This window comes from Epinephelus lanceolatus, chromosome 2 (assembly GCF_041903045.1).
Source record: "Epinephelus lanceolatus isolate andai-2023 chromosome 2, ASM4190304v1, whole genome shotgun sequence".
Classification (NCBI taxonomy): Eukaryota; Metazoa; Chordata; class Actinopteri; order Perciformes; family Serranidae; genus Epinephelus; species Epinephelus lanceolatus.
Window position 1 is genome coordinate 31034624 of NC_135735.1, and position 26771 is coordinate 31061394.

General features: G+C 41.3%; 1 protein-coding gene across 3 annotated transcripts in view; it reads right to left on the reverse strand.

Annotated features, from left to right (window-relative positions):
* The window catches only part of ahctf1 (AT hook containing transcription factor 1), a 29509-nt gene extending 3621 nt beyond the window's left edge, over nucleotides 1-25888 (reverse strand). Inside the window, exons 1-36 of one of the 3 annotated variants that reach the window (XM_033621988.2) lie at nucleotides 25749-25888; nucleotides 23487-23613; nucleotides 20298-20448; nucleotides 19967-20069; nucleotides 19408-19588; nucleotides 18744-18951; nucleotides 17461-17577; nucleotides 16559-16643; nucleotides 16252-16402; nucleotides 15774-15906; nucleotides 14952-15133; nucleotides 14715-14776; nucleotides 14282-14410; nucleotides 14033-14123; nucleotides 13191-13280; nucleotides 12522-12662; nucleotides 12114-12218; nucleotides 10883-10979; nucleotides 10638-10761; nucleotides 10462-10518; nucleotides 9638-9784; nucleotides 9221-9411; nucleotides 8762-8906; nucleotides 8477-8608; nucleotides 8050-8197; nucleotides 7727-7877; nucleotides 7527-7628; nucleotides 7135-7279; nucleotides 6106-6321; nucleotides 5223-5910; nucleotides 4828-5016; nucleotides 3749-3854; nucleotides 3103-3224; nucleotides 2666-2988; nucleotides 619-2562; nucleotides 54-297 (exon numbers count right to left, since the gene is read on the reverse strand). In XM_033621988.2, coding sequence (XP_033477879.2) covers nucleotides 54-297; nucleotides 619-2562; nucleotides 2666-2988; nucleotides 3103-3224; nucleotides 3749-3854; nucleotides 4828-5016; nucleotides 5223-5910; nucleotides 6106-6321; nucleotides 7135-7279; nucleotides 7527-7628; nucleotides 7727-7877; nucleotides 8050-8197; nucleotides 8477-8608; nucleotides 8762-8906; nucleotides 9221-9411; nucleotides 9638-9784; nucleotides 10462-10518; nucleotides 10638-10761; nucleotides 10883-10979; nucleotides 12114-12218; nucleotides 12522-12662; nucleotides 13191-13280; nucleotides 14033-14123; nucleotides 14282-14410; nucleotides 14715-14776; nucleotides 14952-15133; nucleotides 15774-15906; nucleotides 16252-16402; nucleotides 16559-16643; nucleotides 17461-17577; nucleotides 18744-18951; nucleotides 19408-19588; nucleotides 19967-20069; nucleotides 20298-20448; nucleotides 23487-23607 — 7321 coding nt within the window. In that variant the 5' untranslated portion in view covers nucleotides 23608-23613; nucleotides 25749-25888. Of the gene's footprint in view, nucleotides 1-53; nucleotides 328-618; nucleotides 2563-2665; nucleotides 2989-3102; nucleotides 3225-3748; nucleotides 3855-4827; nucleotides 5017-5222; nucleotides 5911-6105; nucleotides 6322-7134; nucleotides 7280-7526; nucleotides 7629-7726; nucleotides 7878-8049; nucleotides 8198-8476; nucleotides 8609-8761; nucleotides 8907-9220; nucleotides 9412-9637; nucleotides 9785-10461; nucleotides 10519-10637; nucleotides 10762-10882; nucleotides 10980-12113; nucleotides 12219-12521; nucleotides 12663-13190; nucleotides 13281-14032; nucleotides 14124-14281; nucleotides 14411-14714; nucleotides 14777-14951; nucleotides 15134-15773; nucleotides 15907-16251; nucleotides 16403-16558; nucleotides 16644-17460; nucleotides 17578-18743; nucleotides 18952-19407; nucleotides 19589-19966; nucleotides 20070-20297; nucleotides 20449-23486; nucleotides 23614-25530; nucleotides 25554-25748 lie in introns of those variants that run through there. The other 2 variants (XM_033621971.2, XM_033621980.2) reach the window with 2 other exon arrangements.
* Between the last annotated feature and the right edge of the window lie 883 nt (nucleotides 25889-26771).

The window sequence follows — 26771 nt, forward strand, 5'->3', positions numbered from 1 at the left end:
AGAAGCAGAAAAACACAGGTCTATTTCCTGTCCATACGCAGCCTCATACATACCATCCGGCTTGTCTTCTTCATCCTGAAGTCTCTTGATGAGGGCGTCCGCGACAGGGGTTTCAGAATCCACCTCCAACGGTGAGTCCAGTAAGGGAAGGTCTTCCTCAGGGTGATCCCAGAGTTTGCTTCTGGTGGGTCGACGGGAGTTGGTGTGACCAGCGTTGCTGTTAAGTTCAGGCTCAAGTTGAACTCCACTCTTCTTTATATTTTCAGTAACTGTCTCTCCTCTCGTCTTCCTAGCACTCTGAGGAATTGATACAGGAACCAGTTTCACCTGGGAGTGTAAAAGGTCATTGATGATGGACAATGAATGGATCGGGTTATGATACAGGATAATGTAAAATGGACAAAAAGGGTGAAACTTAAAATGATATGAAGTAAAACAAAGCTGTGTTTCAATGAGAAAAGTCAGTAGATGGTTTAACATCAAACTGTCAGCGTAAGATGATGGTGAAAAAGATGAAGCTTTACATTCTTGGTGTGCTACTGACAGAAAATCCCTCATCAATCTGACAGTTTTCAGCTTAGTTAACATAAACAACTTCCAAAGAAATGAATCACTTACTTCTGGATAAACATTTAGGGTGATCCGATTGGGCTGTCGAGTCGCCCTACCAGGGCTAGAGGGTTTCTTTCGCTCCTCCTCTTTCTCCTCCTGCACGGCTGGCTGCGTCTCTGATAGTTCGGTTTTACTCTTCCTGAGGTTGCGTCTGACAGGGGATGGAGTGACCTCCAGCTGTTCCTCTTCTTTCAAGATCTCTAACGGTGTTGACTCCACCACGCTGCTATTCAATATCCTTCTGCTGGACCTCCTTGGAGTGTTTCCCTGAGTGGTTCTTTGTTTAGCCGGTGTTGAAGTTTTGGAGGTCCGTCGTCGAGAAAGTTTTCTATCTGTGACCTCCTCTTGTTCTTCCTCATCTTTGACTTCAGACACCTCCTCACTTTCTTTCTGGGTCCTCTGGCTGGTCCTTGTTGAGGTAGCCCTCTGGGAAACCCGCCGTCTGGCTGGAGAAGAGACCTTTGAGGTTGTTGCAACTGTGGTATCATTATCCATGGCGTCCTCCTCTTCAAACTCGTCTCTCGGAGGCTCTGGCTGGGCATTGCGAGTACTTCTTCGAGGTGTGCTAGCTCGGACTTTAGTGTCTTTGGTTTGTTTACCTTTTCGAGGTGTGCGACGTGGCGCGGCAGGCACCAGAGTGCTTGTTTCTGCCTCCTCCTCTGGCTCCTCCACTTCCTCCAGGAGGGGAGAGATAAAGGTAACCGCCCTCCCTCTCGTGGTCCTCCTTGTTGGGGTGGAGGGAGCTTTCTTTTTCCTCCGAGAAGTGGGGGTCTCTGGCACAGATGGTTCCTCTGGTTGGGTATTTGAGCTCAAAACCTGCTCCATAGGTTTCTCTTCCTTAACATCGTTATCTTTTCTCAGTCTTCCCCTGGTTCTCCTTTTTGTTTCCGTCTCTGTATTAATGGCTTCCTTGTTATCTTCTGTCTCTGATAACACTTTGTGGTCCTGCTGCTTCTCCTCCTCAATAGTTGATGTCTCCGTCCTGGGAATTGTGTCCTTGTCCATATCAACAGGTCCATTCTCTTCAGGCTCTTCCTGGTCCTCAGCAGGTGCTGGTTTGTCCTCTCCCATCTTCTCCTCAGTAGCATCTTTCTCTGCAGTAGAGTCTTTGTCTTCAACAGCTGCCAGGAGTTCTTCCACTGGGCTTGGTGCAGAGGCTGAAAGAACTTCAGGTTCATGATCTTCACCCAACGTCACTGCAGGGATGTCTTCCTCAGGACTTGGTTCAGAGGCTGAAAGAACTTCAGGTTTATGATCTTCAACCAACGTCACTGCAGGGACGTCTTCCTCTGGACTTGGTTCAGCGGCTGAAGGACCTTCAGCTTTATGGTCTTCAACCAACATTACTAACTCTGCATTGCTCTGTTCCTCAGTATCCTCTGTCTCATGGTTTTCCCCAGTGTTTTCAGTTTGTACATCAGCTTCTTCACCCAGTTTTACAATTTCTGACTCTGTCAGTCCATCTAACTCAATTCCATCCAAGGTGTCCATCTCTTCCCTGTGGTCCTCTTCTAACACTTCTTCAGACAGAAGAGGATCCTGATCATCTGTGCCCAGAACAATAACCTCAGGTTTGGCCTTAAGTTCATCAATAACCTCCACTGCTGGAAACAGAGTGGGAGGGTCAGAGGACTGCAGATCGTTCTCCATGGGCAGCATGTCTGCTTCTTTATCCCCTTCCTCGTCCAAATCCAGCATCAGAGAGAAGCCGCTCTGAGATTCAGATCTCAGGTCGTCCGGCACAATTGTTTGCTGAAGCTCTGGAAGACCCAGCTGTGGATGGATCAGGCTGTCCTGCCCCTCCACAAGCTCCAGGGGTACCAGGAGAGTGGTGGAGGGTTTGAGCTCCATGTATGATGATCCTTGCTCATCCTCATCTGCCTCCATCCCACCTTCATCTGCCCCGAGTCTCACCATCACCACCTCACCTTCCATGTCCTCCTCTACCATCTGTAAACACACAGGAAAAATGATTTGTTGATTTTCTTCATTGATTAAACGATTAATTTTAATGACAGAAAAGGATTCAAAATGTTTATCACAACTTTGTTACCTTTATCTCTGTGCCAGGTGTGATCAGAGAGAACTCCGCAGCCTCTTGCTCTGACAGACCTGGCAGGAAGTGTGTGTGTCCTTGTTGTACGAAGACTGAACTGGGTTGGAGGGGTGGTAGTCTCCCATTACCCTGGACCTCCTCAATGATCTCCACCTCACTACCAGAGTCTTCTTCCTCCTCCTCTTCATCCCCTTCTTCCTCCTCCTCTTCCTCCTCCTCAGCTTGATCAGACTCCTCCTCATCATCTTCTTCTTCTTCTTCTTCTTCTTCCTCAGACAGAGCACTAGAAAGGTCTTCACTATCATTTACACTCACAACAGCTAGGAGATACAAAGAAAGCAGAGAAGTGCAGGTGTGTGAGTAAACCAGTAAAAAGACACAGTTAACAGTTAAAGCACCAGTGTTAATGTGCATGTGTGTAAAATCTTCCTCACAGTGGGAGTCTGTGCCAGTTGGCTCAGAGGATGTCACAGAGGCAGTAGATTTTTGGCTGATGAACACCGGTGGAGCTTCAACAGCTGCCTGCACCTCCTCTTCAGCCTCACCTGGCAGCTCACTGGGAGAAAGGAGAATATTATCTTTCAAACTGTCATAAACATAACAGTAAACAGCTGAAAGGGCTAGAAAAGCACAAATGTAGCAGTTTCGAACCAAATCCCCACATTTAATTGATACGTACACTCATTGACAAAGTGACGTCAAAGGGTTGTTTCAATATAGACTATGACCTAAATAATATTTTCAGCTAAAAAAAAAAATAATTCCTGTTCCTTGAGTTTGTTCATGTTCAATTTCTCATGACCTACAATCCCTTGTCCAACTATGGTTAAAGTCCCAGGAACCAAAACTAGAACTCCTGCTGGCTGAATGAAGATAAAACTCCCCAAGTCCCATAAAAGGTTCCTGGGCGACTGAAAAAAATTAAAAAGATTCAGTGTTACATTTGAGTGATTTTTATTCTTATTTAATTATACACTTCTGAGATATTGATTACAAAGAATGTTTTTGATGGCTTTGAAATTTAACATGTTATAATGAAGAGATTACTTTCATCTTTTTGAGAACAAGAAGGGTACAGACCTGTTAAAGGATGTCAGGGTCTGTGATGCGTCGTGGATTCCTGAGCGGGTGAGCGGAGGAGACAGATCGCTGCCGAAGAGATGTCTCTGCACAAATTCCGTCAGATCTGTCATATAAAAAAGAAGAAACATCTTAGTATGAGGTCATTATAACCTTGGCATGGTAGGGTAATATAACTGCTTCAACCTATACTGAAAAGCCATGTGTTACACCATTTCCCCACTGTGTTCTCTGAGTGACACTCAGAGGCTAAAGCCCACTTTAATATCAAGCAGGCTGGACTACAGTAATGCTCTCCTATCTGGTCCATCCAAAAAAGTTAGCTTATCAACAGTATCACAGTCCTCCAGATCTGGTATGCTGCTAAAACTGTCACCACTGTCCTGAAACAGCCAACACGCCTCCTGTGCATTATACTGCCGTGCCATCTTCAAAAAAATCTTTACCTGAAAACAGGTGAGTGATGGTTCAACCAGCCGGACATTCTAATGTGTTTACTGTGGGTGTTCTCACCACGTTTCTCCAAAAAATAAACCAATCCAAACCGAAAGAGTGATTACAATTACCATGTTTTGATCATGTTAATAGCGGGGGTGGAGAGGAGGGCGGCTACTTTGCACTCTACTCTGTTGTGACTGAGTAATAAAAAAGGTTCTATGTAAATCATGTTATTTTAGAAATCTGATATTATTTGACATTGGACACATCAGAAGGAGTAAATTATGAGATTCCAGTCGATGTTTTTGTCAAGCTGTCATTCATTTTTGTTTTGTTTTTTAATCCTATTATTTATTTCACACAGCTTTATTACTATTACTGTAATTCTAACTTGTTTTATTACATTTTCATCATTCTTACTGTCTCGTGTGCATTGGTCTCAAATTGTTTTTGTTGTTCACAATCTACACTTTGTCTTATTCTCGGCTTGTCAGTCAGCTGTGAAGCACTAGGAAAGTGATATACAAATAAAGTTTGATCGATTGACTGCTGTTTATATGTATCACTGTGTTCCTGTCTAATATGAGGGGTAATAACTTGGGAGTTTTTTCACAGTATAAATGCATCATTTATGGACGAACCTGTTGATTGCTCCAGCTCCTCTTCTGCGTCATTTGTGGGTTCGGTGGCATCAGATGGTTTCAGATACTCGGTGAACTCTGTGGATTCAGCGACCTCTGTCTGTTCTGTCTGGACGTCCTCTCCCACTGGTAGATCCGCAGATTCGACTTCAGCACCAGAGTCCATGCTCTCAGTTACCTGGTTACAAACTAGTGGCGTAGAAAATGCGTCAAGCAATGTTTTAAAGTGTGCCAAAAGGTATGGATATTTTCAGCACCTTTTATTTCAAAAAGAGTAAATATCAAAGCTTGGCATATCTTTGTATTCTGGGACTGTGCTGTACTGGTGTGAAGCATCCCATCTCTGGTAAAAAGTCATAGAGAAACAAACAGAGCAAATTCTGCAAATAAATTACCTTCATTGTGAGCAGACATCTCCTCTTGCTGAGGAGCTGCAGCATCTTCATGCTCATGAGTTGACTCAACATCTTGTTCATCCTCCTCTTTGAACTCAACATCTTCCTCGTTTTTAGCGTCCTCTTCAAGAGCAATCTCCATCACGTCCTTAGCTGTTTCATTTTCTTTCACCTCCTCTTCTTCCTCCTTTTCTCCAGCCTCTGATGTCAGGGGAGGGGTTAGCTCAGTGGTTGGCGTGGGCTCTTCCTCTGGTTCTTGATTTTCAGCTAGGTCTTTGATGTTCAGCGTCACTACCTCCTCTTCTTTCTCTGTAGCAGTGTGCCCCTCCTCTCCCTCCTGGTTCTCTGAGAGATCAGGAAGAGGTGCATCATAAAACTCTAGCGTGGTGTCTGTTGAACGGACAGATGTGTGGCTGGTGTCAAAGCTCAGGTTAAGTTGTGGTTGTGTTGCATCTGATGGTCTGGTTTCTGCAGCGACTTCATGGATGGAGGTTGACTCGCTCTGAAAGCATCTCAGCTGTGGGGAGGGAATACCACCTTCTGGAGGCAAGAACTTCACACGAGGTTGCTCCCCTTCTTCATCTCCATTCTCTTCCTCCTCTGCGGGCTGTGAGGACCAGGTCTTATGTGTAGCCTTGGATAGTGTGGAGCCTCTGGTCAGCAAGCTAATTTCACTGTCTGCTGCCATCTAGAGAGGAAACAGTTCCAAAGAAGATAGTAAAACACATTTTATCATTAAGACAAACTCAAACCTATCAGCTAAACAAAGAGGATGATAATTGATAAGAAGTATGCTTAGACAGACCACCACGCACATTTTAGTTAGAGTGTGAGACGACTTCTCAGCATCAACACACCACTCCTATATAGTGCTTGGTCTTACCCCATTGGTCCATCGGATACCCTTCTCCCGTTCAGGAGATTCTGTCTCTTCAATGAAGGTGATGCGACTCTCTTTGCTGCGGAGTGGGGGTGTGATGGAGCGTCCTGGAGAAGCAGACGGGGTGGCGACAGGTGTGGGCCTCAGGCTGCTGCGCAGGATGGACTGGGGAGTGAATCCTGAGAACACTGGACCAGAAGCAGCCAAAGCCCGAGCTCGCTAAGAGAACCAAAACATGAAGTGTCAGTAACAAAATACCAAAATGCTAACACAAGCGCAGAGTCATTATTAGGAAAAGAAACCATACTTAAACATGATTTATAAATAATATACTTTTTTTTTTTAATTAATTGTGCAATAGGACAATACAGTGACATGGACAGACAGACAAAGTGAGAACAACAAACAACGATATTTGTGGTTTTATGCGCGCGCGTGTGTGTGTATGCGTGTGCGTGTGTGTATGTGCATGTGTGTATCACTTGAGAGTACAACTAACAGTATTAACAGTTGCATTGTTACAAAGATAATTATGATAGTTATGACAATAATGATAGTTATAAAGCTTGATAATAATAACTGATAATAATAATAATAGTAACTATAATATAATAAACACTACAGTTAACAGACAGGCAAAAGGAAAAAACAATAACAATAATAGAAATGAATAAACAATCATACAAAAAAATAATAATAAGAAGAAGAATAAAATAAATAAATAAATAGAAATGCCAACTTATAGTTTTTGCAATAATAATAATAATGATAATAACAACAATAATGACAACAGTAATAGTAATGAATAACAATATGGAGGGCGGATGGAGGTGGAGGGGGTCAGAGGTGCAAATCTCATATGAAATTGATATATATTTTTTTTTTAATTATTATTATTTTTTTTTTTTTCCCTTTCCTCTCCCCTTCCTTTTTTTTCTCTTTTTTTCCCCTTTTCCCCTCTTTTCTTTTTTAGGGGATGCCTATAAATAATATACACAAAGATTTGACTTCTTGTGTCAACTTCATACTCACCTTGACCACCTGGGGTGTTTGCAGCAGACTGAGTTCAGGGGCCTTGCCGATACTCTTAGGAGAAACCCAGGAGCTGGGAGGTCTGGGAGGGCTGAGCAGAGGGCGAGGGGTCTGACAGGAGGGGTGAACCACCAAGTCCAGCAGCCTGGGTCACATTGAAGATGAGGAGGGAAAGCAAAGCATCCATGACTTTAAGATGCTGTCTTAACAAAGCTCTGTTGTGCATACATTTATATATTTTTGCAATATAAACATTCAAGTATATAATAAGAGTGAACAGTATACAACCAATCAGTAGACACAATATAAGATGTAGGTGCCATTGTTGTAACTATTTGAAATCTAAACTAGCCACCTTCAGTCAGCCCAACATGGAGCTCTTATGAGAGTACCTTGATTTTCGTTTGGAGGTCATGGTGATAGGGGTTCCCAGGAAGGGGTCGGGAATGGCTGAGGAGGAGGAGGGCTTGGGGCTCTGATCTGCTGCCCTGGGGCTGGCAGAAACAAAATGGAAGAAAAAGATTTAAAAAATCAAACAAAAAATAATAAAAATAGTGACCCCTTAGATGCAATTTTGGTATTTCATGCTCACCTCTTGGCTGGGGAGGACTGCGGCGTAGCTCCTTTGCCTAACCACACCTCCTCAATCTTGGTCAGGACGTTGTTGATGAAGCCGGCCCTCGACATCACCTTCTCATTGACGGAGCGCTTACTGATGGTTGACAGTGGCTGTGGCCGAGAAACTGGAGCACAGTATGTAAATGTTATTTGTATTTGATTATTAATGTTTAAGCCGTTGTTTAGATGGCATTAACAATAAAATAATAGACACTGAAGCTGTGGTTGCAAACAACAAACATGTTACCACTGAGAAATATTGCAATGGACATGAATTCAAGTTGAGCGTCTCCTTACCTTCTCTGTGGATGGTGTGGGGATGCTGGTAGGGCTTTGATCTCTCCATTGCCAGTTTCCTCTGGACTCTGGGCAAAACTCTGCCGTACTGATCCAATATTGAGTTCCTGATGTTGAATCGCTCTTTAAGCTTTGGGTCTCGCTCATTCTAGGAGCAAGAGAATGTGTTTATAAATCTTATAGTATCTTCTCTATATATAACGGCATGGTGACAGAATTTTCATGCTTACTGTGGTTCACAGTTTATATGTCTAAAGTCTATGTATAAAAGCAACGCTACTGACCTCGTTTTGATTTATAGCCAAAGTTAACTGAATTCTAACCAATAACAATCAATAAAAAGATGCGCGTGTACACACAAATTATACACATCCACTAATGCTGTTATAATCAGCGTGACACTTTACATGTGAGTGTCAAAACATACCACCAGGTTCATTTTGAGGCCATGGTTGAGCTGCAGGGCGGGAATGTAGTTGGCCTGCTGAAGGTAATGAACCATCAGCAGTTCTCTGTTCTGGAGTCCCCCTGTGCCCTGGAGAAACTTCTCTAAACATTCCTGAAACACAAAGCCAAGAACCACAAGCTTTAGACAGCGACCTTATAATCCAAAAACACGAGGAAAGATTAATCTACAAGAAGAATAATGAGGCTTAGGGTTTTAAAAAATGCAGCAATTAAGATCTGGTAAATTCACTCATGTCTCTCGTACCTGCTCGGGAACTCCCAGGGGCAGCTTGAGCAGCTCCTTGATGAGGCCCAGCTCCTGGCAGCTCTCATACAGAAAGCCCAGCAGCTCACTCATGTTGAGGCGGTTAGAGTGCTGCCGAAGTAAAGACCACGCTTCTATGAGACACCTGGAGGAGAAGAACAAAAAACACTTAAGCTGGTTAACAGAGTTAAGATCAGATGTGAAAGTAACCTAATATAGGGCTAGCATTGGATTGCCATTAGTTGTCACCCGATAGTGGATTTTTAAAGGCTGATATAATTACGATGGTTTGGGACAGGAAAAAGCTGGAAGTCAATAAATCGGTTGACCTGTAATTGCCATCAGGCGATATTTCCTAAAACAAAACGCCATGTTCTTGCCCATATTTCACTGTTGTAAAACCTTAACAATGTTGTTAAGTTAAACTGAGCCGACACTGTCCTTTTCCTTTGCTCTCACCTGTTGTGTAGCAGTACAGACATGCAGAGTTTGGCCTGGGAGGTGGAGGAAATCGGGGGCTTTGTAACGTGGAAGTATCGCAGTGCCACTGAGTGTTGGCCCTGGCACATCAGTGCTTGCAGGACACGCTCGTGCTGCCACTCAAACTGACACTGAGAGGCAGCTGGATGCAGGAGCAACTCAAAGGAACTCTGATCGGGACAAAGAAGAAAAAGGACAGAATCTTAAAAAGGAGTCAGAGGAGTGTAATATTTAAAAGTGTCAATAATGTTTACACTAATGTGGTGCAAGGCAAAATAGCTTCATTGTACTTTAAGGGAAATCAAATATCAGTATTTGCATAGTAACAACTTCTTTGTATCAAAATTCACATCTTAAAAAGTCCTTAATGTTTCTGCAGGTGGTGTTGGTGTGTACCTGGTGGTCGTGATGGTCCAGCAGCCAGAGGCCTTGCACCAGTTTCACCAGTCCAATAGGAATAGCAAAAGCTGTGGGGAAAGACTCCACTGATGCTCCCTCCTTATTGGGGAAGGAGTACATGACATCCAGCAACAGGTAAATCACCTGGGACAACAGGTCAAGGCTCAAACATGCAGCACACTTAATTGAGGCTATCATTTGGGAGGTTAGAGTTTATAACTGAACCAAGGTTACTAGATTACAAAATAAATTAGCCAATAGGTGCGATCTCTCAGGAATATGAAGGTTTGATTTATTGCACAGAGAAAGTACATCAACCACTGTGCAACCAAAACAGGAAGAGGATAGCGCTTTTGTTTTCCCTGGTAGCTATCGGTAGCTATCCCCAGTCACCAAAGAGTATCAGCGTAAGTTATTTGCAGTTACTTTAACCAGGTGTGAAAATGGTGACGATGAACCAACTACAGTAACTGTGAAGACTGTGGTGGGTGCTAGGCTAAGGAAAACAAAAAGCGATACAGTTGTCTTTGCGACAGCAGCGCCAATAGTGATACCACTTGGAAATACAAGAGGAGTAAAGGTTGAAAGGTTGTTTGTTTACAATTTAAAAAATGTTTTTATGTGATGAAACCAAAAGAATTACAAAAAAGTGTTTGTTCTTATGTGTAATGTTAAAACAATCAATGTTCATTCCCTTTTATCAGCTGTTATTTTACATAAGCAAATAATGAAGTGATCCTTGAATTCACCACAAATACTGAAGCTGGCCAAAACTGACATGAACATGACTCGACATTTGGGCATTCATAGTTAAAGGATACAATTGCATGCTTGGTAGCTTCATCAATGTTGTCCAGTAGATAAATGTCCAACAAGGCCTGTGGGTCAAAGGTATAAAATTAATTCTTGACACAGTGTAAGAGTCACAGATGCAAACAATGAATTTGACATTAATTAGATGGTACAAAAATACATTATATCAATAAATAAGTCTTACATGCAATGTAGGTGGTGGGTATTGCCCTGTCCCACCCTCATCCCTCTTCCAGAGATTGATCAAGTGTTCACCACACTGACCAACCAAACCGTCGATCATCAGGCAGTCTGCGCACCACTTGCCTCTGAGAAGACAACAGAATAGTGTCGGCATTACATCAACTGAGACCACCATCATGATCAAAATGTAGTCCTAGATTTGGAATATAAATCTTTGAGATTTATAATGTTTTCAAGACTACTCACTTAGCCAGCCTGGTGAGCTCCTCCCTGCGTATAGTATAATAATTGCTGATGACTGAGTGAGTGTAGAAAGGCCTGGAGATCTGAAGAGCGTCGTCGTCTGGTGGGGAGGGAAGTTACAATCCACAGAGAGAAAGAGAAAAAGAAAACTGAATACAGTGATGTTCAAAAGTTTGGCAACCCCTTAACAAATTGTATACTAATGACTTTCTGTTCAAAATAAAAAAGTAAATAAAAGTAATAATCCTAATATTAATAATTAGAACTCAAGAAACAGACTTGAGCCATACATATTTTTTCTGATTTTAATGAATATTTGTTTACAGCAGCCAAACTAATTATGCTGTTTACATGACCTGCATCAAATTAAGAATACTGTCATATTCTGAATAATTAAGCAGTATCACACAAGAGGGAGTGATGTTGTACTGTGATATCATCACGGCTGTGATTTGGTCGGCACGAGGCCGCAGGCCAGTTCAACAGTTAAATAAGCAAGGCTGATTAAGAAATGTTGAAAAATGAGGACAAAATAGATAATTTAAGCATTTTATTTGTCTTCCGTCAACAAAAATAGTTCCCTCAGGACTCCGCTGTCACTGTTGCTATGTAACGCATACATGGTGCGCCAGGCACTTACTCTTTATACACATTTATCTGCACGTTTCCATTAATTGTGCAGCCGGTGAAATAAGTCTCTGGTGACTGCATGGTGGACTGTCGCTTCACAGGCACAGCCGACTCTGCCTTCTGATCTGACAGTATGTTGCTTTTCTCCAAGTCATTGAGCTCCGCTGATGAAACACTGACAAACCTCGATGTGTGCTCAGATGGATTCAGCTTCTCCTCTCCCTCATCTTCCTCTGATGACCATTCATAGTTCAATTCAAAACTTATTTTAGGAAATAAATCCATATTTTTGGTTGTTTGACAGTGGATGAATTAATTAGCCTACAACGCAACTGCTGACCTAACTGACACTAACCATCAGTTTTGATTTGATTGTTGCTTGCAATCAGCTGTGAGGCGGAGTGATACATACAGAGTGAAATAACCGTGATGTTGTACTCCAATATCATCACGGTTTTACTGTCTCTCGACCAATCAGATTGCAGGGCTGGAACTAACTGTTGTATAATAGTGAAATATCAGCGTGCATGTAAACTTAGCAAATGACTCTGACAAAATGTTGTGTGAAATTGCTGGTACGGTGTTTAAACCAGCTGCAATGTACCTGATCCTTCAGGCAGCAGACCCGTACGACAGAACCAGAGCACCACCTGAGCGTACTTGGAAATCAGACTGGACACCATGTTCTTGTTTATCAGACCCACCAGACCTACAAAACAAAAATATAAACAAAACCTTTCAGCAACTACGAATGACTAAAAACAACAACACAAGAGTGTCTCAGCTGCTAATAATGGCTAATCAAAGAACAATGAATTACAACTCAAAGTGTATCAAACAATAAGAATGTCACTTATATTGAAATCAACCATAAAAAAGCCCTGTAGGCTTCATTACCGTTTATCACAAAAGGGAATTAAAACTGTGGCTGTGTGCTGCCTGAAACTGTTTTCACTGACATCATAGGGAAACAACACCTATACATGTGATTGTGTCTGTGTGGATGTTGCACCTTTTTGTGTGAGCTCGTGAGCTTCACTGAGCAGACAGTGGAAAATGGTGCTAAGGTTTCCCAGCAGTCTCTGGCTGTGCTGTAGCAGCTGAAGGGTCTGAGGGTCTGTGAAGTTGGATGAGCTGTCAAACAGTGGTGCACCTAGAAAACAAACACAGAAACATATAGAAAACAGAAATGTATAAACAAAATTGCCTGCAACGTAGGGATTTATATTGCCTAATGATAAATAGTTTACAATATTATCAAATGGCTTGTCACAAAGAATTTTCCTCTCCTTTGTAACGTAAAATAATACTGCACTGTCTGAGTAGTCAATGACCTGAAGGGTTAATTTACCATACAAACAGGCTATGCAAACATATCTGATCTAATCTATTCAAATGTATCACTGGATACCTGAAGGGTCACAAAGGACCTAAATATAAGGTCTGTCAGATGTCCAGTTCTTGACAACTGAAAACATATGTGAGGATTTACTGAGATCACCTTATTTATTTAAATCTGATCAATGCTAAAAAGAAACACTTAAACATTTGTTATAGTGTTAAGACTGCAAAATAGATCTACATTTCTTCTTGTTCAAACATCCTGTATATTTCACAATGTCTTTTCATAAAAAAAAAAAAAAAAAAAAAAAAAAAAAAAAAAAAAAAAAAAGAAACATACAGATGCCATCCAGTTCCTCCTTGGTCTGGACCACTTTGTTCCAGGCCCAGTCCAGGATGTAGCGCAGGTTCAGTGCAGAGCCTGGTTGTTCTGTTTTAGAGGGACAGAATTAAAAGCGTAATGTTACTGAAGTACTTCAGCTGAGTTTGGAGGTAACGTTAAAAGTACTGTGAGTTTGGAGTTACAGATTCTTTCCATCAGTGTTTACATTTTACCAAACTTATGTTAGAAATTAAAGTAAGTAACTTACATTTACTTCATTCTGTACGTAAGTACAATAAATTACTTTGAAAACAAAAAGTATATTTAGCTGTAGGTACAGCTGTTGGCTACGTAGGGCTGCCAAAATAAAGATAATCATTTATTTCCTTAACATTTTAATGATGTTTTTATTATGCCACCAACAACTGTAGATGATAACAAAGTAAAGAAACCATGAACTTTGAACTAAGAGACTGTGAGAGAATATACTGTATGTTAGCAAAGACATTTTCATTCTTTTCTTAACCTTTTCATGTATTGAAGTGTTACAATTAAGCAAAGCTGTGTAGGTTGCGTTAAATTGCCTTTTCTGTAGGCTACTGTTTTTACATATGTTTACATTTGGGTCACCAAAAATTTACTCTGGCGACCACATTTAGGGGCCTGGTTGCCCATGGGGCCATTGATTAAAAATAATAGCGTCTATCCCCGAGTAAAGATTTAAAATACTATGAGCATCTCTGTGTGAGATGAAGCCATAGAGAGAAACACTGAGTACACATCTTCACATTCTTGCCGGCACGGACACAATGGGTTTGGGTAAGCAACAATTTGACAGTTATATAAGAACGACTCCTCACCTTCTGCAGTCCACTGTTTGATGCAGCCAGTGATCAGTCCCAAGGAACTGGTCTCTACCGCTGTGGACAAGATGGCATCCAGCTGCTCCACCTAAAGGACATGTTCAAATTACTCTTAATACTTCTGAAAACATATTTCATTAAAATCTGTATATTGTTGTGTAACATAAAATTAAAGTGTGAAATTATAAAGAAAGGTGGCTTTGTGTTAACATGTGCATCTGAAAAGCAAAATGTATGTGTGTGTACCTGTGAGAGGCTAGAGGCCTGAGTGTCAGCCAGGCGAGATGAGAGAAGGCCGGACATGAGGCAGCGAGAGTAGCTAGTGGAGATGACGTCACTGGAACAAGGAGCAGCTTTCTTCAAAAAGCTCAGGGTCTGGTGTTGATGACAATGGTGAGGTGTTTAAAAAGACTATTTTCCATTCAAGCCATCTTCACATCAATCCTACGTGAATGTTAAATGTTGTGTAGTCTTAGCTTTAAAACACATCACATCATCTAATGCTAACTGAAACTCCAGAACACACAAGGAAAAGACTATGTAAACTAAGATACAAACAGTTTGAAGATAAATTTATACACATCTTCATATTCACCTCTTACAATTTAGATCTAATGCCATAAAATTAAAAGGTGAGGTTTAAGTTTGAATGATAGAAACATTAACAGAAGAGACTTGCCTCTTTCTGATACCCAGAGCAGGTTAAGTGCACAATTCCAGCGTTGAGCAAGCAGGTAGCATCTGTAACATGAAAGGTACATCAATATTATTAATTATGTTTCGAACACAAACTTAGGCCTGTCTTAATCCCTGAGCAATGACAGACAACAGAAACATACTGGGATAGAACCTGGAAACAAAATGACAGAAGGGGAAGATAATTTGATAGTGTGGTACATGTAGTGTCTGCACCTACCAAAGTTATATGTGGTGGGGTTAAAGTACTGTTCTGGTGGGGGGCAGGTGAAGGGCAGGCCCCTGCTCAGGCTGCGGTCGTGCACCACCACATCCAGGAGGACGTGTTGAGACACCATCCTTACCACTGGGTCCAGAGACCAAACTGCCAGGTAGGGACAGTTTTGCAGAGACTCTCCCGTTCTGACAACAACACACAAAGCAAAGCTGAAATACAGTGTCACAGTAAGGCAAACAATCATTACAATAACTCCTGGAAATGGGCCCTCAATTAGCTGCATCACTGCTGTTTTATAAAACAACCAATAAATATCAGACAAACAACATGTCAGTCTGTTGACCTTGTTGTCAAGGCGAGGAAAGAGTCGAGTGTTGTCACAAAATATTAATTTATCAATACATATCCATTCTGAATATTCAGAATGGTTTCAATACATCAGTACCAGCTGCACTTTCTCACTTTCTCTTATTGCTAATGTTTACATAGTCATTCTGCTGTTCTCTGTGACTGACCAAGAAAAGGAAAGTCATAATTGAGTATGTTTACATGCACAAAATAGTCTGGTTTTTGCCCTTATTCCGAAAAAGACAAAATTCCTACCAAGCTGTTTACATGGCAAATGAAAATGTATATTCTACTAATATTCCTGTTTACATGCAGCTTTGCATACTCTGATAACATTCCCTGCCATGTTGTTTATTATGTCAAAATATGAAAAAGCAGAACAATTCACAAACTGTGTTAAAATTCCTTTAAAAATGTTTCATTACTAAGAACTCATGAAACCTTTTAAATAGGTACAAAAATCAGTCTCCACAGTACCTTAGAGAGTCTGGCATCTGTGCGTGGTACCAGCGGTTGATGTCAAAAACCCCAATGTAAGTAGATGGGGTTCCCTGGCCATAGACCTTGACTTGCCAGCTGAAGATAGAAACACTGGTGTCTGGAGATGCAACTGAAAATAGGAAGGTGAGAGAAGAGGGAATGTGTGGGTGATTGCAGAAGTGATAAAGAAATTAAATGCAGGTAAGACTACTGAGAGGAAGCAGATACAGTATGCAAAAACAGACACACAAAGAATAGGACTGTTCTCCGTTATGCAGAAGATAGTAGCTGTAGAAACCATTTTACTGAGAACACATGATGATACAACTATTTAAAGATTCCATTTCTCTACTTGGACAATGCTGGCAATGTCAAAGCACAAATGATTCAAATCTGATTGGAAATGTTTTAAAACCTGTATTATTTCTCTACATATTCATATCTTCACTGGTAGTTTCGGGGGAAGAAGGCTCACCTTCGTTCATGCTGTCATCTCTGTCCGGATGAGGTCTGAACTTCTCGATGGTCTGGCAACTCAGCAGACGGGTGTCTGCGGCCTGGGTCCTGAGAGGGAAGGCTGTGCCACTTAGTTCCTGACTGTAACGTTCCTCACAGTACTCCAGACCCTGAGTGACAGAGGGTTTAAGAGGGAGCAGATTAAACCAAGGAAGGGATATTTACAGTAGATTTGCTGTGAATAACACTGAACCAGCCGTTTAAAAGTTTCAGTGTTTAAGTGAATAGAGAGAAAATATTGGTGCAATTGTATATGCACTACAGACCTCATAGAGGATCTTCCCAGAAGCTAGACACTTCCTTTCACTGAAGGCCAGCTGAAGCAGGCGGAGGCTGACCATATCTCCCTCACTGTGTGGGAGGGAGAGGCAGCAGAGGAAAAAATAAGAACTTGGCAAAAACAAAGCACACACTTTGCCTGGATGGAGAACTTGAAAATACAAATAATGTCAATCTGCAGAGTCTTATGCTTATACAGCACCGATGTGTAACCCAAACGTCTGTGTCCTGTTACAGAAGCAAAAAAAAAAACCCTCATTCAAAAATCCCACTGAGATTTCTATTAACAATAATAACTAAAATTCCAGGCTTGGAACAGAGCCTTTCTCAACAGTACATTGTGCAGCTTGCTTCATAGATTCAGATAAGGACGGTAGGGTTTTGAAAAGCAATATCTAACGTCCTTTTCTCAAACATCCTAAGCCCAAAGGTATTCGCAGACTAAAGGTCATGACTCCATAAGTGAGTTAAGGGGCCAGACGTGTCTTTAACATCAGCAGGACAGAGAGGACTGAATGTTGCACAAGTGCTTAGACAGGAGACATTAAAACAACAAAGTTTAAAAAACAAGGGAATAGATTTTTGTTGAGTTTTATGAATATGGACAAATAAGGACATAACATGTAGTTTTTTCTGTGCTAACAAAGTAATTGTTTGACTTAGCTAAAATCACAAAGGCTTCAATATCTGACTGATTTGTCTTAGATTATGAATAGTAAAACCTGAGAACATGCTTCATTTTTCCAGGCTGATGACAGAGATAAATGAGAGCTTGTTTGAGTAACAGAAGCTAGTGGAACAGAGGCTAGCCCTGACATGACACCATGACTTTGCCTCTTTATATTCAAAACAAAGAACATGATAAACTTGAGTTTCATGTAAGACTTACAGTTCCTGAGAAGACTGGACAGCCCAGAGGTAGCAACAGTTCCTGGGGTCATTTTCTGGCTCCTGGAAGGTGAAGGCATGCACAGGCACCCTGCCACCCTCTAACTGGGAGTGGTATCTGCAAATGAAACATAAAAAAAAAAAAAAATCATATATACATACAATTAGGGTTCAAGCCCCAAAGAGGCAGAGGCCCACTAAGTTTGTGCTGTCTTGCTAGTATTACTTATTGTCAGCTGCCGTGGATCAAACTGTCATGAGTTGGAATTAACTATAAACATGAACTTGGCCAAATAACCAGAAATGATGTGCAAATGTTTCCCAAGGTGGGGCTGTAATTAACGCCCAAACGTGACTTCGGAAAGGCCTCTGCCACCGCAGATCAGACTGATTTAATATTTGGCACACATATCCAGCTCAATGTGTTTTACAAAAAGCCTCCTGGACCACTGAAGTCCACCATTAGGGATTTTTGCTGATTTGCATGTCAAAAACAGTAAAAATGAATTAACTTCTCGAAAAAATTTTTTTGACTCTATCAACACAATGAAAAACAGCAGTGCACACAACTCCAAAAATATTAGACAATTTAAAAAAGGTGTACAGTTCTGGGGAAGATCAGAAAACAGATAAAACCCGGTACTCATAGTGAGTCATCATGCTGATGGTGACTCTTCCGCTAAAACGTGTCCATGTCTATACATTTTTGCCAGTATAAATGACTGGAATTTTTTACAAGAGCCAGTGTTTCATCTGTATTCGACTTCATGAACACCAAATTCGGAACACAACTTTGTGGGAATGAGATGCACATTTGTACTATAAAGAACAAGATTGGTCAAAAACATCAATGATAAACCTTCACAGGGCAGAGCTCAGCAGTAAAGAGGTCATAACTCAAGCTTTGTAAGTACAATCAATCCTGATAAAACTCAGGAGACCCACTGCAGTCCTGAATGTTCCAAGCAAGTGTCATTCACATTTGAAAAAGGGGGAGCAAAAGGCGGGACTCTGAGTGTGCAATGACTGAAACGCTTTACACACTGTGATGATGAAACAACTGTGATTAGTCTCACTCCTTCTTTAGACAAAATTAAACCAGCTAAAGTGACTTTGGTTGGCTTCACAAAGCTTGTTCGCACATTTTATTTTGGGAATACTTTATAAGACATAAAGTAATATGCAACAAGGCCACATTTCACAGCCTAGGCTATTCAGGACCAAGCATTGTCCCTGTACGCCTTTCAAAAAAAATAGAGGTCAGAAAAAAAAACAAAGACTCACTCCTTCTTTAGAGACTTCATGTTCCACAGCTGTAGGTATCCATCTGAAAATCCCACTGCCAGCTGGTTGGTCCTGGAGATGTACTGCAGAGCTGTGGCTCCGACTCCACTGGGCCCATTCAGCTGGAGACAAAGATGTCTGCCCTGTCTGGTGCTGACTTCTCTTAGCCTCGGGATCTCTGCAGGAGATTTGGTCACTACCTGCAGGTCTGGGGACAGAGTGTACTTCATTTTATTTTTTTTATTTAACCTTCATTTCATCAGGATGTTCACTAAGATGAAAATCTCTTTTACAACGGAGACCTGGAGGAGACAGCACACCAGTTACATTTAGATAGAAACCCCCCCACAACAGACAGGAAATACAATCATCACATGAAAAAGAGAGAGGATTTTAGATAAATAAAAATGTATGGCTGGAAAAAAGAAAGCATGATAAGCTCTCTTTTGCTACTTAACTGAAGGGGCCTGTACCGTCAGTGTCAGTATATAACCATGCTTTCCTCTCATGACGTTTAACATACGGTGCGCTGAAGAGTGGGAACTGTTCATTTCTCAAGGGCAGTTAGTACAGGTCAGAAGATAAACAAAAAGAACACGCACATAAACAAGCAAACACACACACACACACACAAAAAACATGTGCTGTCACACACGCTCCTCACCTGAAGCCTCCAGTTCACTTTGGCTGCAGGACAGGTCGTCGAGACACAGGTCCACAAGCAGAACATGACCTAGATCCGTTACTACGGCGGCAATGCCGAAGAACCAGCGCAGACTCTGGTGAAGATGCTGGGTCGATGTGCTTGCGCCGCCATAACTTACTAATGGCTCAATAGCTGTAATCTAGACAACAAAGAGGATGAAAAGAAGAAAAGAAAGTCAGACAGTGTTGAAGTTTTGATTAATATGATTAGGTTGTTTTTTTGTGCCACCTTGCCAACACAATTCAAAATTGACTTTTTGTGAATCTGTTTTTTTTATGTATTAATTGCGACTACCTGCTTAAGCAAAAATCTTCTAATGTCAGACCACCAAAAAAAGTACAATTTGCCCTTCAAGAAACAATGCATACAGCAGGAATATAAAGCTGACATCAAGAAAGGTTTGCAGACTGGAATTTCTTTGAGACATCTTTTGTCTCCTTGAAGAATTCAGATTTAAAGCATGTGACCATCTCTACAAGATAAGAGTAGAGGAGAACCTGTTGCACTGCCAACTCACCCTGCCTGGTATAACCACAGCTTTGACCACCCTTGACAGTCCCAGGTCATATAGACACAGCACGCTGCCCTCTGCTTCCTCCAAGCCAACCAGTAATCCAGACCTAGTAAAGTGAAATGGTAAAGGAGTTAACACTTAATATTTCCTCAGCACTGTAATTGATATATAGAAAAATCTTTCATTGTAACAAAATGTAGAAGCACATGATTCTGACAATCGTCGACTATCACTCACTGCAAGTTTGACTAGTAGTTAATAGTACATCGTTTCCATTGATTACAATCTGTATCAAAGAATGATAAACAGACAGATGGTGAAAGAAATCTCTGACCGTTTGAGCCAGCTGAAGTCCCTGGCAGCGAGGACACTGGGTGGGTGCTCGCCTCCGCCACTGAAGCAGTATGCAGACAGCCGTTCTCCTGTCACTGCATGGACAACCTCTAGGTGAGGGCCACAGGCCAGCCAGGCCAGCCCGCTGCGGCCTTCATACACACACACAAGGAAATGAAGGGTCAGAGGGTAATGATCCAGGATTATAAACCAAGCTAGGTTCCTTTTTTTTTTTCAGTAAACAGCTCATGAGATAACAAGTGACCTGCAGCCAGTTATACAAGCTGTTCTTTAGCTAAAACTTAAATCTAAGCACCTTATGAGTCTGCAGTGACTTCCATTTTCACATTTTTGATTGGCTGGTTCTGTTCCAGCAAGTCTGTACTGAGGATTTCACAAGCTAAGTTTAATAGACAGATCGACAGATTACTTAATTAATTATCCCCGGTGGAAATGGTACCCTTACAGCAGCTTAGAACAAAAAACAGACTTATCAGGGACAGGTGGATTGCAGTTATATCCGTGGGCAATATAGTTAATCTGCGGATCAGGGTCAGGTCACAAAAATGAACATTCTGATTAATATGGTTGAAATAATAAATACCTATTGCCATTTTAATTGTACCGAAAAATAAGAACTGCAAATAAATGTCCATTCATTTAAACTAGCCTACTTCAATTTTATATGTTACTATATAGACTCACAAGTCAGTCTTTAGACACTTTGCTTAACTAAAGACTGATGACTTTCTCCCTGATTTTGTGTTTAGATGGGCGGATACAATTTCAGAGTTTAAAAAAACTCCCTACGTTGCAGAACCAATAGTAAATCTGCAGGGCGGTCCTTCAGTGGCTTGCTGAACTCCTGTGCTTGTAAACAGAGTCCCACTAGAAACACGTGTAGCGGTACAAAATGGCTCAGCCGTACTCACAGTAAACGCTGTCAAAGTTAGTGGATGTTTGTCGCGTTTGCGGCGACACATTCTCGCCAACTAAAAGAAACAAACATAATCTTTTACAAGGCCATGATTCATCCATCCGGCCAGACTATAGACTATAGAGGGAATCGCCTTGTTAGGCGATTCCTTCTATAGTCTATAGTCTGGGTAGAAAACCAGCAGAGCTATATATATATAACTTATATATATATATATATATATATATATATATATATATATCACATTTTTCACATCACTGTATCACCGTTTAGACTAATCCGATGTTTGTAAAGTCTATAAACACAATGATTGAACAAACATTACTATTTCTGTGTGCACGTTTAGCTGGGCTAACCGTTAGCTGTTAGCCCTGTTAGCCGTTAGCGGTGTCTGTAATAGGTAATAACTCATTAAACGGTCCGTGAAAAAAATATCTTTTCCAGTGGATATCTTAGTTACAACATGATTGAGCTAGCAAAGCAGTTTTGTGTTGCTATGTGTGGTATTTATTCAGTTTTGGGAAATCACTATGTCTAGAAAGCATCAGTGGCTGCAGCTGACAGGGACAGCTAACAGCAGCAGCAAAGCTAACATCAGGACGTTATCTGTTAAAAGCCTCCCGTTGTCGGATACAACATGAAACTACTCCAGTTAGCTCAATCATGTTGTAACTAAGACATCCGCTGGAAAAAAAATGTTTTCTTCACGGATGAGCACACGTTTGATAAAACGGAGTTAAATCTCTCGGCATCCATTTTCAAGCTCTCTGTGTGTTTGTTTCCTTGCGGACGAGAAAAGGGGGAGCGCACAATTCCGAGTAGGTGTGTCCTTTTCAAAAATGCAAGAGACGTTGCTTTGTTGCCGGCCGTTTTCGCCTGTGTGTAAGGAGTGTCCCCAGACTATCAGAAGGCAGAGATCTCTGATTGTCTGGTGGCGAGACTAGTTACTATATCATCACGATAATCTGACATCTGATATAATGATATTGGGTTCATAAAAAAAACTTGTAGCAATTACAGCAGCAGAAACTACAAGAGAGTCCCCATTAAAAGAGACTCTGTGCGCACTGACGCATGAGGAACAGCAGCATAACAAAAACAGCCTCTCTAATCACTAAAGATATCACTCATACATCAATACAATACATAATTTAAAAAGCAAAAAAGCCTATAGGCACTTGTAGAGAGGGACTGACATGTCCATTCAGGTGCAGGTCTCTAAATCAGGAAAAAAAAAAAAAAAAAAAAAAAAAAAAAATTATTTGGATGATTTATGTGTACATGCAGATTCGGATGAGATCGGAACTGATCAACGCATCACTAGTACTCATATACATGTGTGATGGAGCAACCCAATTTAGTAAATCACTTGTTACACTTCTGTAGTGAATACTCATTAAACGGTCCGTGAAAAAAATATCTTTTCCAGTGGATATCTTAGTTACAACATGATTGAGCTAGCAAAGCAGTTTTGTGTTGCTATGTGTGGTATTTATTCAGTTTTGGGAAATCACGATGTCTAGAAAACATCAGTGGCTGCAGCTGACAGGGACAGCTAACAGCAGCAGCAAAGCTAACATCAGGACGTCATCTGTTAAAAGCCTCCCGTTGTCGGATACAACATGAAACTACTCCAGTTAGCTCAATCATGTTGTAACTAAGACATCCGCTGGAAAAAAAATATTTTCTTCACGGATGAGCACACGTTTGATAAGAGAGCGGAGATCGAAGCTGATCAACGCATCACTAGTACTCATATACATGTGTGATGGAGCAACCCAATTTAGTAAATCACTTGTTACACTTCTGTAGTGAATACTTAAAGATCTGATTGTGTTTTAATACTGGGGGCAAGGTGTTCCATGACTGCAAGCCTTTTACTGAAAAAGGTAACCAAAGGCTGCTCTGTGCCTTGAAACCCTACAGTCCCACTTGCTGCCCCACTGGTCATAAGTTCCTCACTAATTATATTTAGTTGGAAGAACATACTGAGATTCTTCTCATATTAGGTGAAGAAGAAGACCATAAAATACTGTATGAAAGTTACCAACTACAGCTTTAAAGAAAAGTAATGAGTAAGAAATAAGTCATGTTCCCCACCTCTTACAAATACTTCAGTGCACTGGTATTTATTTGGGTCATTAAGGGAGTAGTGGCCATGTGTTTTAAACCTTCCATTTTTCATCGCAACTAAAGGTGGAGGAAAGAACACGCACATTTCTGGAGATTATTCATCAGTAAAAATAGGCTTACCAACAGTGAATTTCCCATGTAGGACAGAGTCCAGGGTGATCTCATCCTCCCCTAAAGCATCTATAGTCACTCTTGGGAAAGGCAGCAGGCTGCTGGTAACTTGGGCAGTCAGGTCATGCATTGTTCACTGTATAAACAAGAACAACACATGACATATAGTAAGTTAGAAACAGCAGTCAGTCATTTTAACTTTGACTTATCATTCCCTAGAAATACTGCAAGTTGTGTGGTCAAAACATACGTTTATGTTGTCATTTTCACGCTGCCCTGGAAACATTAATCAGTAAGTGAAATAATGACAACCTGCAAAATATTCAGTCTGAGCCCTTCCTCCTCCATAAATCCACTTCAGGCTTTATCTGCTCGACCGGGTTTTACAGTACAAAGGAGGTCTTTCTTTCAAACAACAGTTGCACCCCCAGTTGTTAGGAAACGTACTGTCAGCAAACTTGCTGGCAGCTGGTGCTGTGACTGGGTTTGCTTTTAAATCAGTAACAACACATGACATACTGCTACACATCTGTTTGCAGATGTGAGTTCAAATAAAGTCAAGGGTATAGCACTACTCAAATCACTGGTCTAAATACCCCCTGAAGTGGCCTGTTTTTAAACTCTTCTCTATACTGATAAATTTCACTAAATCCATATTATCTGAAAACATGTTAACCTTTTTATGAAATACATTTGCTTACATGCTCCAACACTGGTATTTGTATTATCAGGTTTGTGTTGATTTATGTTTACTCTTATGTTATTACTATTGTTGACCCAAGTCTGTAGTTAAATGTTTATGCTGTCCCTCAGCCTTGTTACTGCACTAGTGCAACAACAAGATAATACTATCTCCAGCGGTATGGTACACACATGGTGCTTTCAGGGCCAGGTTGACCTGAATGGAAATTTGCCCGTCGATTTCACAGCGTGCAGATTTGACACAACACTGCCCTCTGTGACCGCGAAGCAAAACACAGTAGATTCAACTGAACTCCCGCGCAACAAGCCTGTCACTACGCAGCCACATGCCATTACGTGGGACTGCACATACAGACATATCATAACAATTACAAACTAACAAGCACAATATATGCACTCAAAACTCACATTGTTACAGACTGTTGACAGAGGCAAAGATTTCACAGCAATGCGTAAAGTGATTATAATAGCAAATCTGGCTTCAGCAAATAACGTTACATCTTGCGCTCACGTGTGTCAATATTTGCTTATGACAACCCGTGAAATGTGGTACTCACGCAACTTGTTATAACACAGAGCAACTTTTTAATGAAATTGCCAAACTAATTGGACAATATTTAGACGTTAGAGATCTTAAAACGTCAGTTAACTCGCTAACGTTAGCTAGCTCGTTAGCATCTGCAGCGCACAGATTAGCTTCGTTAACAGCAGTTGTTAGGCATCGTGCTAGCTTGACATGTAAACAAACCAACAGTCGCGGTATTTGTACACTGTAATAACATGTGCTTTAAAGCAATGCTCACTGTAAAGACATATTAAAATTGTGCGACTGTTAACGTTAGTGCTGTATGCAGACTGGTAGCTGCCTTACACACTTTTCTTAGTACATTAGCAGGCTACCCAGTTAGCTTGCAAGGTCACGCAGGATTACAGTTTGACCGACTTCACTGTTAAAGTTAAGATATCTGACCTAGCTATACGTACACATGACAGAAGCTACTTCACGCTGTGTCTGCTGTTAATTTGTTGGATATGTGATACAACAAATAGACGAACTACAACGCTGACAGACATAACTCTAAAGCTAGTTTAGCCAGGGCGGCTAGCTAGTCTCGCCGGTGGTACGCTGCTATTTTCGCTAACGTAAAGCGATTGCTTGCGTTAATGTTAGCAAAGCAATATCTACTTTAGTTCAATAATCCATTTTAGGGCTGCCAAACAAGAACAATGTCACTGTTTCACCAGGACCAACAGGCGGCGAGTCTTGTCTTGAAGCTGTGAGTTTAGCTAGGTACCGTTACAGGTAATTCAGTGGTCTTGCTTTAGCTTTAGCAGAGCAGTGTAAACGTACCGTAGCGTAACGCAGTCTAGCATTCAAAAACTAGCTTGTAGCTATTGGCATCGTCATGGCACAGCTGGTCGTCGTAGGCGACTAGTCAAGCTCTTACTATAAATCTTTAGCCAGTGTACGCGAAGTTGTTAAGCTAGCCTTGGTCGGTATCCGCCAGCAACGCTGGAAAACGTGATGCAATGTGCCGCTAGCTGCTACCAACATCTACGTTACACTACCTGTCCGAGGATGTTGACGCCTGAGCCGCGGATGTTGCGTTTTCCTTGACGAATCTCTCGGCTCCCTTTCTCCTCTGTCATAATCCGCTCCTTTTCAAAGTGCAACTCATGCGTAGAGCCCTGTGGGCGCCTCAACTGACAGTCAAGTATGAGATGCTTCCTCTGACTTCAGGTTTCCACAACGCGAAGCGCCATTTCCCACGATTGGAAAGTGCTTCTTGGACTTCTTCTTCGTCGGCGTTGGTTTCGGCAGGATAGACACAGTGATGGCGCACTGCGCCCCCCTGCGGGTTGGGCGGAATTACTGTATATAAAATTACTTGGGGGCTAAAAACCTATCACTCTGTCACCATACCTAGACATCAGTGTAAGAGATGAGGGTGGACCTGTCCATTGTTCCTTCTCTTTTCTTAATTTTATCTTAAACAATGTCTTATTGGGCTTAAGGACACACAACATCAGGGGCGTAAATATAGACAGTGCAGCAGAGTGTTTAAACTGGAGCCCATGTGGTGGGGGGGCCCATAGAGACAATGGGCCCTGTGTTGGTTGCAACATGGGACATTATGAGCAATTGCCACCTTGGAAAAATGCCTGTGTTCAAAGGCCATCTCTCATTAAATTAAGAAGAGTGCTATTTGCTATATATGCCCTCGAAGAAGGCAAACTCAACTCAGTTTTTAAAATAAAATAAAATAAAATAGTCAGTAGCATTTATAACAAATGTATATGATTAGTCAACTCAAACTATAATTAACTATACAAAATTAAATTAATGTCTTAAGGTATTTTTTGTCATATATAGATCCAGTGTCAAGTCTGTTTGATCTTTAGTGTGCACTGGGGCCAATTGTAACTACTTTACACCACTGCACATCAATGGTTTACGACCCAGATCATTAACAGAGTACACCAAAACAAAATCATAGAAAAGGCAATAAAGTCAACATTGGTAACATATTGTGGGAGAACAATGCTTGTATTGTTAGTGCACATAAATGCAAACCTTCAATGTGTCCATCA